The 14914-nt window shown below is 38.2% G+C and overlaps 1 protein-coding gene across 1 annotated transcript in view; it reads right to left on the reverse strand.

The window, feature by feature from the left end:
- The window catches only part of CSMD1 (CUB and Sushi multiple domains 1), a 1321894-nt gene that overhangs the window by 190597 nt on the left and 1116383 nt on the right, over nucleotides 1-14914 (reverse strand). Inside the window, exons 33-37 of the mRNA XM_054971211.1 lie at nucleotides 12911-13024; nucleotides 11528-11623; nucleotides 6398-6601; nucleotides 4274-4398; nucleotides 257-353 (exon numbers count right to left, since the gene is read on the reverse strand). Coding sequence (XP_054827186.1) covers nucleotides 257-353; nucleotides 4274-4398; nucleotides 6398-6601; nucleotides 11528-11623; nucleotides 12911-13024 — 636 coding nt within the window. The remainder of the gene's footprint in view (nucleotides 1-256; nucleotides 354-4273; nucleotides 4399-6397; nucleotides 6602-11527; nucleotides 11624-12910; nucleotides 13025-14914) is intronic.

Consider the following 14914-nt stretch of genomic DNA (forward strand, 5'->3'; position numbering starts at 1 on the left):
CTCAAAGGCAACTCAATGTTCACCAAATGAACAATACGCTGAATTACATGGACTACTGTTCTTGATCCAGCAGGTTCTACTTTATGTTCTTATGCCAAACTTTGCATGGATATACTCTGTCCAAGTTCTCACCATGTGAACTGGCCTATATGAGAACTTTACTGAAAAGTTAAGTGAGAGTTTGCATCTCCTGAAAAACTGAAGCTTCAATTAGACTCCATTGTGTTCTGGCCACTAGAGGCAATTGTGTACATACCTGAAAAGCTCCCAAGCCTTGGTGCTGTCATGTCTCCACCATCATAGATTTCAAGAGAGTCCCAGTTATGTTCAGTGCCAAAGCTTATTACCTGGATCTGTGAAAACAATGCCATTGTGTGTTCATTAAACAGGACAGTCATATATAATTCTGGAACAGTGACAGAAAAGACAAAAAGAACAGTGACTTTGACAACAAGTGTAGCAATATACTATACCTATCTTGGCTTTGCAATACTGTTTACATTTTAATTTTCAAAGTGACTTCAAAAAGGCACCATATTTGTTCCAAAGTGTCGAAAAAGAAGGGAAGAACCAGGCTTACTTAACTTGATGTTTATTTTATAAAAAGTACAGGTAAATTTCTTTGACCTGAATTACAAGATCAGTAAACTTATGAGTTATAATACAATCCTGGGAAGGCTTTCTCCAATCTATCGAAAACAATGTGTTTAGGCTGGGGTAACTTTGATAGGATTACACTGTTATATAATGTATTTGTTCCTGCACTATACCACTTTAGACTAGAGATTGGAGATAAAATAGTTTAATGTTTTCCAAAGCCTTTATGCACTAAAATTTCAGGGAGAAGGCTAGGCTAGAATCCTCATTCCCCCCCCCCATGTTATTTTCGTATCCACAGTTTTTAAAAAAAAATGTGGGAGAGCATTCAAACATGCAGCCTTCCATCTAAAATACTTAAACCCAGAAACAGGTTTAGTATGTCACATTGCAGAACGTGCAGCTTAGGTTAAAGACAGCATGGTGGTGCAAATTTATTTATTTAACTTATATCAACATATGCAAAGGAAGGATGAAAAAAAACTCTGAAGAACAACAACACTTTTTGAAGATATAATAAACATATCAGTAAAGATCTATTTGAATAGTAAAACAGCATCAGTCTAGGCTCCATTTCAGGCTTCCATCCAATAACAACAACATTTGATTTATATACTGCCCTTCAGGACAACAATGCCCACTCAGAGCAGTTTACAAAGTATGTTATTATTATCCCTACACAATCACTCTGTGATTTAGAGTTCTAGAGTGCTGTGCAAGCTGTCCAATGAAAGCCTCACATTTAGACATGGGCACGAATCAAAATACGAAGCAAATTTCATCACGAAATGGGCCGTTTCATGTGTCATGAAACAGCGTTTTGTGCGGCTATAGTTATCACAAAATTCACGACTTTTTGGCCTGCTTTGTTTGTTTTATGAACGATTTGTAATTTCAGACAGGCTAGCGCTGATTGGTTGATTCCCTAGGCAACAATGGGCCCAGACCTTTTTTGCCATTGGAAACCCCAATCATAGCCCACTTACCCTTGGTTGGCAGCTCTCCTAGTCATCTGAAGAACTTCCATTCTGCCCTATACAGCCAGGATCAGGGGGTTAATTCCCTAGGCAACCAAGCAGGTGGGCCTTCTGTAGCCATGGGCACACCAATCTCACCCTTCCAAATCCTGTTAGGCAGGTCTGTCAGCCAACCACAGTCCTCCTGTTCTGCTCTATGTCAGTGTTTTTATAAAAGGCACCTCTCTCTGCCTCATGTTTCAGTCCCAGTAGACAGAGGGAGAGGGAGGAGGACCTGTTGCTGGGATTGGAGTGAGAGAGAGTGTGGATTTGGAATTGTGCTTTTGGCTGCTGCTGCTTTAAGAGAGACTGAAAGAAGCCTCTTATTTCCAGCTCTTAGCCTTGCTGTGGGACAGTTTTTGGGTGAGGGTGCCTTTTTTCCTCCACCCTGCCCTAGTCTCGGGCCTTAGCCTGGCTCTGGTGCCTAGGCCTCCCCTTTTTTTATTTGCTTGTCTTTGTGTCTTGTCAATTCTTTCTCTGCTCTTTTGAGGGCTCACACTCTTGCTGATTCCAGGAGGAGAACCGGCTGAAGTCTCCCTGTGAGTTTGGCATCTCTCTGGGTGAAGGGGACCGTTGAAATGCCCCTGGTTTTGACAAATCACAAAACTAACAAATCATTTCATGAAATGGGTCAATTTCGTGAAAATTCATAGTTCGCTATTCGTGAAACATGAACCTCTCATTTCAGTTTTTTTCTGTTTCGTGCCCATGTCTACTCATATTCCTGAAAAACAAGGTGGTCTGTGTGGGCAGAAGACATTCCACATCAGTAAGAAACTGCAGATAATCTTCACATCGTTTACTTTTGTTTAAGAAAAGAAAACCTTAACTACAATAAAGAGTACAGCTTTGTTATCTGAGGGTAATCACCCCCCCCTCCTCTAGTAGGGAGCTAGAGGTTAGATTTTAATGTGGAAGAATTAGTTATAAAACATTTTGGGTTCAAAACTTCACTGAGGGCACTTTTTCATAGCAAATGTTTCTCCATGTGGTGTTTCTCCAAGTGTGAAAAATGTGATGGACATGTTGAAAATACATCTATTGAATAAAGTGGAACATAATACTAACTGACCTTGGTCAAATTGCTACCTTTCTATGCTATCAGATATGGTTGATGGAAACAAAAGAATAACAAGGTATATTGTAAAATGTTGGGGGAGCTTAATATAATGTCTCCACAACCCCATGTCTAAAATAAAACACTTCAAGATTTTTTGATCTTTTAGTAACAGCCACAGGACAAGTAGTATAAAACTAAATTGAATTAGTATGCTGTTTTCATTTTCACTATTGTTGAAAAGCAGTCCACATTTGAAAGGGAAGAGTGTTGGGCTCTTACCTCTTGCATGGGCTGCCTGGAAGTCTTAGAGAGCATACAGGGATCCAGCACAACACTTTCTAACCTTCCCCTCCCACTTTAACTTAAAATGGGATATTTTGAAGCTGCAGTGGGATGGGAGAAGCAAGAAAGTTGTGATCCATAGGCAGGAATCCTCCTGCCCATGGAAATGATCCACTGGAAATGAACCATTGTCTGAACTCCAGCTCAGTTGGTTGGGAAGTTTCCCCAGCCCGAGTCAGACAATTTTATTTATTTATTTTTATTTATTTATTATTTCGATTTATAAGCTGCCCATCCTCAGGGGCTCTCAGGAATCTCAGGAACTGCATCTCATAGGCAAAAGACAAACAACCTCAACAGTGAAAAAAGCTCAGGCTGTCTTCTTCTGATACTTTAATTTGTGGGAATAGGTAAGAAAGACAAAAAGCTCTATAACTACTCAATTCACATCACAATTATTTAAATTCCTTTGGTCTTAGGCTAAATGAACAGACTGAAATGCACTGGATAGTTATTTCATTAATTGCAGGTAGATGACAATATTGCTTTACTTAACTGCACTTAAAGAAATGTTCCCATTAAACGAACATCAGTTCTGATTCTTAAGTGGGGGAAAAAGGAGTCTGGTGACCATAATGACTGAGAGATTTATTGTAGCATAAGCTTTCACGGGATATTATTTGCAATCCTAAGAATACTCTCTTGGATGTATGCCACTGATTAAAATAGGGCTTACTTTTGAGTAAAACTGCTTAGGATTGTTTCTAGAATCTGCTTCATCAGATGTATAAAATGAATTCTCAGGAAAATATAAACACACACAGGCGAAAATCTGCATCAGGGAAAACCCTCATATGATTTTCCCATTAGTAACTAATTCTCGTTGGAATCTGATTAACTGAAGTATATTAGACATACCACTAATGTAGTTTTGGCTCCTATAATGATCTTGTTGGATTCAGGCTGTGCCCAGTTATGATTAAAGGTGCTACCTTTCAATTTCTATTAGTTTTTACATTTTGGGACATTTTTAGGCTGTATGTTTGATTTTAATATTTTGAGAACTCTTTTGAACTATAGGAAAAGTGATCTGAAATACTTCTAATAAATAAATGTTGTAATAGGCTGGGCTAAATAGACTTCAGTTTCGGCAAATGGAGAGGGTGTGTTTCTTAACCAAAAGATCCACTGAACCTCTGCCAATCTATCCACTGGAACTGTTATTTTCTTACAAGTTAACCAAAAAGTAAAGGGATGGAAAGGAGCATAATTAACAATCTATAGTTAATATTCCACTCTTGGCAAAATATGGACTTGCCTGAATACCTGATCCCTCAGTCACTATGATTTTCCACACACAATTCAAGCTGTTACCATAAGGTTCCGGGTAGCCTGGAGACAATATAGTACCCCTCCGTTCAGTGAAATTCCGACTGCATGGAACTGGAAGAAAATTGTATTAAGAGATAATAACAAAGCCAAAAGCATGATCATTGAACAGAAACACTAAAGAGGAAAAAAAGAATTTGACTCTATCATTCCAATTAGGGATGTGAATCTGAAATAAAAGGTATTTTTATTCAGATTTTGGGAAGGGCATAAATACCAGTACTGAAAGTATTTCAGTCTTACAGTACTGTTTCAGGGTTCAGGGTTTTCCGAGATTCCAGATTTATTTGAGTTCCATTATTCACAATGGGGGAGGGTTTTTTTTTAGAGGGGGCTGGAGTTGCTTTTTTTAACCAAATGATACCAAAATTGCAAGGGAGATATTGCTTCCTGTCCACTAAAGACATGCCAAGTTTCAAACAAATTGCACCACGGGGTCTGATTCCATGTCCCCTGAACAGGATACCCCTTGCTATCCTACTTGCAGAGGCAAAAAGGGACCCACCCTCAAAAAAGAGGGAGGGAACGAGGTACAGCAAGGCAGAACCATAGCTCTACAAAGATCTGTGTCATCCAGCAATCACCTTCTCCGGGCCACTGCTTGGAAATTCAGAGAATCAAAGAAAAACTACATGGATTTGAGGGGTGTGTGTGTGTGATATTTCATAATGCCTAAGAATTCCAGATTTGTGTAACCTTTCCAGAAAATCATGGTAATAATGACCTGAAAGAGCAATTTTCATGCATATTTTCAGCTTGGGAATTTGAGAATGAATGCCCCTAATTCTAATCATAACTAAAACACAGAATTTATGTCTGAATAAAGCATATAAACAAACAAACCTTTTTTTCTGGCAACAGCAATGGCTGCCAAACTACTCAAATTTTCTACCACACAACATCCTATCGGATAGTAGTAAGGGGGAAAAAACCCACAGAAGAACTTTAATATTTTTGATAATGGACCAGGGAATTTGGGAAGTTGTGGAGGCAGTCAAATGCAGGCAAAAACTCTGTAGTGCTGAGGAGAGGTAGGGAAGGAGCTATGGACCCTACAAAAGCACTTCTGCATCTCTGTATTATGGAACTGCAAAAGTAAGGTAACCGCACTTGCTTTTAAGTAAGGTCCAAGACACAGTCATCCCCTTCTGTGTGTATTTAATTCAGTAGGTTTAGAAGGATGTAACCTTGCTTAGGGAACTCTTATTCACGTAAAACTGCTACATTCCCCTAATTATCTTCACGTTAAATATGTGAAGCTGTTAGAGGACTGGCTCTTCTTAGCTTCTGTATGGGAGTTTCACGTTTGGAGTGACTCAGAAGTAGTTGTATCCCCTTTGGGAAATATAATTTTCTTCTTATCATAACAATATATATGCAGCTGTGCATACATGAATAAAATTAATATTATTACAATTATAATTTGAATTCTTGAAGTCTTATTATCTTCTCCCTAAAGGTACATGATCCTTATCAATATTACAAATAATTGTAATGCATAAGGCTCAAGGAGAAGATAAAAAAAAACTTTAGTATGTACAAAAAGGATCCAAAGTGGTAACTATACTTCCAAAAGAAGATCCCACAACAAAATATAGCCAGCTTAGCTGCATCAGACATAGTCAATTTATATGATGTTACAGTAGAACAGAGTTTTTCCCACAGCAATTTCCAAATTGTTATCTGTTATAAATCTGCTATAAAGAGCATTTCAGGAAGAGCTTAATTAATTAATATAAGGGTGATTTCCTGAGGCTGATGTTAGGCTTTGAATTATACTTATGATTTTAGAGGCTGTCACATTGATAATAAATATTTAGCAAAACATGCATCAACCTTGTTAATCTAATAGGTTATTATGTGAAACACTATACTGTCTACCAACCAGCTGCTACTCAATTACTTTTGAAATGACAAATTACTCTTTGAAATTGGACATGGCCAGTATTAATCAATGGAGAGCAAATATAAATGTTAAATACTACTCAGTGAAAGAAGCAGTGTTCTTGAATGCCAATTGAAAAACAGGTTACCTAAATATAATAAGCCTTACCCACACAGCTTGGCACTGTGTCATTCCACTGAGCTAAAGCGTTGGGCACAGATTGGCAGCGGATAGCTTTGGAGCCTTGCAGAAGATAGCCGGGACTGCATTCAAAGCGGACTACAGAACCTGCCGAGAATTCAGAGCCAATCCTCCTTCCGTATCTGGGCTCTGGGACAGAGCTGCACTGTGTATCACTTGTGCGTGGAACAGCTGTACAAAAGGGAGGAAAAAAGAAGTGTGGCATGAGAAATGACGTCCCAGCACCACAGAGAATTTACTTTTATATAGCATCTGCTCTGCTCTGCTTTCCTTTGCATGACTTAAAGTTAATTAGTTGGCTATAGCATCCTACCAATCAGGGGTAAACTCAAGTCACTGCTCCAGAACAGTCATTTCATGATCCATCAGATCTTCATTTGGCAACTGGAAATTCGGCAGACAAATATGACAGACTGAGACCACAAGCAACACTCCCCTTGCTCCAATGCAGCCTGATTAGGCCCATCCTGGAGTCAAACATTCTTGACTGCTACTCTAATATATCACTAGAGGGGTAGCCATGTTAGTATATTGAAGCAGAATTAAAACAGAAGTCCACTTTAAAATATAACAAAATTCATTCCATTAGATACAAGGAGTGTACATCCATAGGAGATATATTTATGCTTAAAGTTATAAGCAATAGAAAGGTGGGCGATAGATCAAGATGGGTAGCTGTGTTAGTCTGTCTGTAGCAGTAGAAAAAGAGCAAGAGTCCAGTAGCACCTATAAGACTGTCACAATTTTTGTTCCTCTTATAGGTGCTACCAGAAAGGTGGGAGTGGGGGACTGTTATAAAGAGAGGTCAGTTAGAAACAATTGACCAAAGAGAATTCAGTCGCTTTAGAGTGGGTGAGGACTAATCTAAAGCACCATAATCATAAAATAAGATCTAATTAAGGAACATTATGTGTATCCAACTCTGCCCTTCTAGCTACAGTTGGGAATGATCCTTACCTGCTCTGACAGGATTGAGTTCTCTTAGGTCAGTTCTTGTTCCTAACTGATCTCTCTTTGTAACAGTGGCTAGAAAAACTGGACTTACTGAACTCAGTCTATGGGGTTGCGTGCCGCATTTCTCTGCACTATTGAATGGTAGCTGCAGATCAGCATATATATCAATGATCCTTTACATGTAGGCCGCAAGTTAGGAAGTGGAGCAAGCCCATTTGTAATGAATTGCCACAAGAAATCACACCAGTGTCCCGCACTCGAGATCCTCGTGCAGGTACTATTTATTTAGTAATATGCATGCTATTTTAAATATTAAATTAAATATTAAATTTAATTACATATTAATTGACTTTAAAATAATTTTATATCACTTTTCTGACAATCACACAAGGACACTAAATGGGTGGCAAGACAACCCGAAAAAGGGCCTTCTTGGTCATGGCACCAAAACTTGCATGTTTGCTCCTCAGGAAGATTCATCTGAATCCCTCTTCTGCCAGTGGGTGAAGACTTCTCTGTTTCTTTTGATGTACTGCCACTACTAGTGACTCTTATTGACCTTCTTCCCAGGTTGTGTTTTTATGTAAATGTTTTATTGTATTGTTAAAGATGTGCATATACATTAAAAATTCTGTTTTAATGTTTCAAATGTCTAATGCCTGATGTTCCCTGCCTATTTGGTTGGAAAGGTGGCATATAAAGTCTTTAAATAAAAAAAATGCTCATGAAAGAACTTCCCCCGCACCCCAGCAACACAATTCATAACATACTGACTTCACATAGCTTCACACTCAAAGATTTCAGAGAATAGATACTAAGAGTCAGATTAAACATGTAGTTCTTTTTTAAAAAGTGGTGGAACTCAGTGAGTTGCCCTCAGAGAAAATGGTCACATGGCTGGTGGCCTTGCCCCCTGATCTACAGACAGAGGGGAGTTTAGATTTCCCTCCACCTCCCCTCTGTCTGGAGATCAGGGGGTGGGGCCACCAGCCATGTGACCATTTTCAAGAGGTTCCGGAACTCCGTTCCACCACGTTCCTACTGAAAAAAAGCCCTGGAGAGGGGGAAGGAGCTCCTGGTGCTGTCAAGTTTGTGTTCCAGACCAGGACATACATTTTAAAATGTCAAAAGCAGCCATGGGATGGATCCATGGCTGCTATGATGTCTAGTTTGGTTCTGTGTGAGAGCCAGTTTGGTGTAGTGGTTAAGAGCACGGGACTCTAATCTGGAGAGCAGGGTTTGATTCCCCACCCCTTTTTATGTAGATAGGAACTGTGGTCTGTTTATGTGATCTTTTTCTTGCTAGTCATTTGACTGTAATAAATTTGAATTTGATTCCCCACCCCTCCACTTGAAGCCAGCTGGGTGACCTTGGGCTAGTCACAGTTCTCTGGAGCTCTCTCAGCCCCACCCACCTCACAGGGTGTTTTATTGTGGGGATAATAATAACATACTTTGTAAATCGCTCTAAGTTGTCCTGAAGGGCGGTATATAAATTGAATGTTTATGTTTTATGTTTCTGTTTATTGGTAAGGAGGCCCTGAAATCATGGAAGGCAAAATGGGTTAATAAGACGAGCAAACCATATCCAATTTGGATGTTTCAGAGTATGATAGCTAATAAGCAAAAGCATTATAATGATAAAAATAAGAGCAAACAATTTCTTTTTAAAATGGCTTTGTAGTGAAAATGTGAGGATACTTTAATATTATAAACTATCAAAGCTAGATAGATGCTCATTCATGGCACTGCTACTGCTAATCATCATGCTTCCTGTGAAGTATGAAATATAGAGAAATGTGATCATCAGGAGGGAAAAAGAAGGTGACTTATATGAGACAAGAAGAAATATATAGTTGAGTAAATGGCATTGAAAATACCCATTATATCAAAATTCAAAGCTACAAATCTAATCTTGTACTAGTTGTGATCAGCATATACAATCACCCTAGCTATGGTGCTCCTTTTCCTTCCTAATCCTCAGTCTAATTCTAAACTATAATGTTGGCAAGCTAGACTTCTCAGATGGTATCAGAGAGAAATTGCATTTTCTATAGCAATTATTCTTCATCTTTTAGCGCTATGAAACAAAATAGAAATCAGCCTAGTGGAAAAGTGAACATGGAATAAGGTCAATCTGGAATAGCAAGTGATAAATAAAATGATTGACTTTCCAGACCAGATTAGAGTGTTCATTCAGAATGTAGATGGTACTCTCAAAGGCATTTTAACATTAGCAGGCAGGCAGTCTTGGGAAATCTCTTCCTATATTTCACAAGAAGATTGAAAATCCCCAAATCGTGGTAGCATATTTATTAAATCTAATTAAATGCCACAAACCACATTGCCCCGGCTAAATCTTTTAACAACTAGAGAGCCAACTGCATTCATCTTCCAAAAATGGAAACTTGAATAGCTCCAAGGTTCTCCTGAGATGAATAAAGGAGGTTTAACTTACTTGATTCATTTTCTGATGCTGAGAACAGCATTCCCTATTTCTCAAAATCAATCCCTTCCAGCGGATAAAAAAATAATCTGATTGCCTAACAGCCCTTCCTCAAACTAACAAACAATAAAACATACACTGAACATATTTTTCTGCACCTCAGACCAATAAATCCCTGCCCGCCCACTCTGGAACTGTAATTCAATGAAGAGTTTAAAAGCCACTAGTTTTCCAAATTTCATTGACAACTAGATATTGCAGTAAATTGGAACTAAGGAAGAATAAATAAAAAATCCATCTGTATATAGAAGAGCATTATACATATTTTCAAGTAAAATCAAAGAACAATAAGAACTTTGCTTTTAGCTTAGAATGGTTCTTCTACTTGTTGCTCACTAAATACAGAAGTGATGATTTTAAATACAAATTGAGTCCTCTTTCTAAACAGTAATTCACCAGAAAGAACTAATAAAGTCATCATCAGCCCTGGAAGCTGATAAATTTCAGAACTCCAGAGAAACCACACAATTGTACAAATCCTAGAATGGACAATCCTAATTTCCCTATGGAGGGTGGGCAGAAATGATAAACTGACCCCTACCTGCAATGAGCATTTATATCTCTTTCCCAACATATTTAAATTATATTTGATATTCTAGGTCTTACATATCTAGGTCTGTTCTAGGTCTGACCTATCAACTAAACACGTGTTTGTCTAACCGGGCTTACAGGATGCTGAAATAGAAGTTTCTGCCAGTATAAAAGGTCGATTATCCATGTGATCAAAGTTTATTTTATTTATTTTACATCATTAATACTCTGCCTTTCTCCCCAAAGGGAACCCAAAGTGGCTTACAGCATTCTTTTCTCATTCTGTCCTCACAACAACTCTGTGAGGTAGGTTAGGATGAGAATGTGACAGCGTAAGGCCATCTACCAAGCTTCCTTGGCAGAATGGAGAGCCAAACTTGGGTCTCTCAGATCCTAGTCCAACACTCTAACAAATACAGCACACTACTAGTTCTCATTTAGCTGAGGATACAGTTTGCTAACATGAAATTATTCTGTTCATTCTTGCTAAAGTTATCTATGAAAGAAACCATTTCTCCCCCCCCCCCTGTTAGGTTTATTTGTGGAAAGGTGACATGAAATCAGTTCCCTGTATCTAGTATTTAAACTAATTAACCACTCTTTCATTAACTGACTCAATATGTACAGGAAGGTGCCCAGTAATAAGTGTTTTCAAGGCTTGTTGCTTAAGCTTTCCCCCTAAAAGAGCCTACTAAAAGATGTTCAAATAGGTTAATGCCAATCTCTCCCATGAAGCTTCTGCATACCAGGGCAATTTCTTTCTAGATAATAAATCACTGGGCCTGTGGATGGCTACAGATGAGAAGTGTGGCAAGAACCTTTTGAAAGAGACCCCAAAGTGCATAGCACTTTGCATAACTAAATGCTTTCATGTACTCTGCTGGACCTAATATTTACACACACACACACACACACACACAAAGACAATACATTTGACCTTAGTGGGGGGGGGATACGTAAGAGTTCAGCAAAATACCACAAACCATATCTCAAAAGTTTTGTAAGACTATTGCCTTTTCCATAATTACCTGCAGTAATTATGTTTAGTGGCAAAGAGCCCCCATGTAGTCCCTACAGTACAGGGAAGTAAGGGCTAAGAAAAGTACCTTGGTAGACAAAATGGAAGCCCCTGGCAGATGCTCCACTCTTGGTGCTAAACCGCAAGAGAATCTGATGTGATGTGGCTAAAGGCAAAGTCTCCCCTATAGATTAGAATAAAAAAGGGAAATGGTGAGGTACAGATACATACACACTTAAGTAGGAACAACTGAAATATGGTGTTTATGCAAAATCAGGTATTGTTGGCTTACAATGGTATTAGGTAATGCCTGCAATATAATACAGATAAAAATTACAAAGGCTGAGCTGAAACTATATACCATTTTCAACATTTTCCACAATATTTAAAAAATGTGTTCTTTTTTAATGCTTTGATGGCACTGCTTTAAAAAAAAATCACCTGTTCATTTGGACTTAGCAATATCACATAACCAAATCAGATGGATTCACAGCATAGACTGATATCCAGCAGAGAAACTCATGGAAGCAAAGAAGAAAATGTACCATAGTACAGGCCACTGGAGTGGTGAGAAGGAATCAGGTAAAAGTTGCCTCTTTCCCCCTCTACCACAGATGAAGCAGCCAATAGAAGAGAGAAGAGGACCTGATTTTATTGGATTACTCCTTTGCTAGAAGAACCCCATGGCACAGAGTGGTAAGCGGGAGTACTGCAGCCCAAGCTCTGCTCACAACCTGAGTTCGGTTCAGATAGTTCACTCAAGGTTGACTCATCTTTCCATCCTTCCGAGGTCGGTGAAATGAGTACCCAGTTTCCTGGGGGTAAAATGTAGATGACTGGGGAAGGCAATGACAAACCACACTGTAATGAAAAGTCTGCCGAGAAAACATTGTGATGCAACGTCCCCCACGGGTCAGTAATGACTCTGTGCTTGCACAGGGTACTACCTTTACCTTTACTCTTTTGTCACAGCAGCACTTCATATTATGTTATAATTTCATTTATAAGGCTCTCCAGCACCTTCAAAAGATTTCTAGAGCAAATAACAAGCTGTTTAGGTAAGGAGAATATGAGGAAAGATCTGTTCCACCAACTCCTTCCTAGAGCTTTTCTGCTGGCTCCAACTCTTCCAGTCCTGAATGGCTAACATTTCCTTAAACAACTCCTTCAAGTTTCAAAGAGCATTGCCTTTAGTCTTAACAAATATCATTTGTCCTCAGTGGCATTGGTACACAGCTGTATCCCTATTTTTCTAATCTTTTCTAATCTCTGATTGTCTAGAATCATCTACGTGAAGAATCTAAAGGAGGAAAAGATGCAGTAAACAGGAATGGGGAAGGGAACTACAGAAGCAAAGCTAGAGGCATAATTAAAAAAAAAAGATAAATCAAAATATATACTATTTTCAGTCCTATAATCAAACAGATTCAAGATTATAAACTAATCCTGTCGGTTTCTGTAGCATATTTACCTGAATGAGATCCAGAAAGTGAGCTCAGAAGCCTAGCCTGTGGATGTTCTCCATCAAATAATTCTACCACGTCATTGAGTGCTGTCTGGAAATAGGCAAATTGTCCAAACACAACTGTAAAACATAATAAAAGCATTTGTTAAGCATAAAATAAGATAAATTAGTTTTAGTGATTTTTAATGGTTAAAATCTTTTGGTTTGTGTTCCTTTTAAACTCCTGGTCCAAGGAGGCTTATTGTGACCATTTGTCAATTGTTGTTTATTGGGGTGGCCAACATTTAAACCCACTTCTATGAATATTAAAATTTCTAAAAGAGAGCTTTCTAGAAATGTTTTAACAAAAAGCTTGTTGTATTTTAAATAGCAATTAAAAAAAACTGCAGTTCAAGTATCTGGCAAAAGACTAACTATTATACATAACTATAAAGATTTCAGTGCTAAACCTTCAGATTAGTTTTCTTATTCCTTTAGGATATCACTTGCAGGAATGTTACTGTCTACAGTACTTTCTATGAAAATTGGTTCTGGAAGATTATCTGGCCTTGGTGTACCTGGACTTGCAGTTTTATTCATTTAGTTTTATTCATTTTCAAAGGAAAAGGAGGTGGTTACAGTACTATATTTTAAAACGTTTAAGGCCTGACGTAAGGATGAAATCCAAGGAATATAATTTATAGCCCACTTGCAGGGAGGGTGGGCTACAAATTAAATAACAACAACAATAAAAAGCCACCCATGACAAATGTCACAGCTTTACTCCAGCTAGTAGACCTTAACATAGCAGTTCTGTGATTGTAACTGCTTTTCTTGTCAGATGCTGTACAACACAACATCAGTACAGCTGCCTTCTAGGAAACAAACCCTTCTAGGAAACAAAACTATCGTCCTGCATCGTACCTTCTGGGTGAAACACACTTCCATTGCAGCCCTGCTTGCTACGAATAATAATAATAAAGAGAAGCAAAGTATAACTGTTCCCTTAAGTTTTCCAAGTCTTCACTGTCATCAGATATCCGTAAGAATGCTCCCTAAATCTGTCCCAGCTGGAATTTTGGAAGATAATGCTAAGCACTAGCTTGGGCAGAAGCATTTTTGGAGAGGGACCAGCTTTAAGATTGCCACATTATCTGGTTGTCTGGATTTCATCAGGAATCTAGGGATATATTCTGGAATAAAAGGCAAAATGTGCAGACCCCCCCTTTTTTTTTGCAGTGGAAAGAGGACTCATGATGACTTTAGTTGATCCCACTTCTCACCCCACCCACAGCTTCCAAGGAAAAGCATCTAATGCCTTATGGTGATTTCCCAAAGAATTCCAACAGCAGTGTAATAAAAATCAATCTCTCTCTTTAAACATATAAAAGGGGCCTGTTTATCAGTCCCTTCTCCAGCTCTGTCTCTATGGTAGAGAGCAGCAGAGAAACAAAATAACTTAATATTTTCGAACCTGGAAAATATTTTATAAGGTGTACTAGCAACAAGTCAAAAGGAAGCAAATTGGGTGGCATTTCCTATTAGATGAAGAACATGTAATGAGGTCCCTGTGTGGATATTTCCACTTTTGTGCTGTGATAGGCTCTAAGAAATATTTTTAAAATAAAAATTAGTAACTTTGTGGTGCTGAGTCCCAGGATCAGCACTTTATAAGTAAAAGATGCCAAGGCCTTCACTGTCATCAGATATCTATAATCATGCTCGAAATGTGAATTTGCATTTCTAGATTTGTAAATTCAACTCAGAGAATTATTTTCCTTTATTACAAATGATTGAAAGTCTCATATTTGCTTGTAGAAACTGAAGAGTTTGGCATCTCTAAAATCTGAATAAAAGCAACTTTCTTTTTTTTACATAGCCTAATTTCAAACTTTTTTCATGTCTTAGACTCAGTAACACTTTACTCAGAAAAACCCTGAAGAATAAATTAAACTTTCTGCAGAGTCCAAGTCTGTTCCTTTTATTTGTAAATTAAATACTCTAAAGAAAGAATATTATTACTTGGTGTTA

The sequence above is a fragment of the Eublepharis macularius genome, chromosome 1 (assembly GCF_028583425.1).
Source record: "Eublepharis macularius isolate TG4126 chromosome 1, MPM_Emac_v1.0, whole genome shotgun sequence".
Lineage (NCBI taxonomy): Eukaryota > Metazoa > Chordata > Lepidosauria > Squamata > Eublepharidae > Eublepharis > Eublepharis macularius.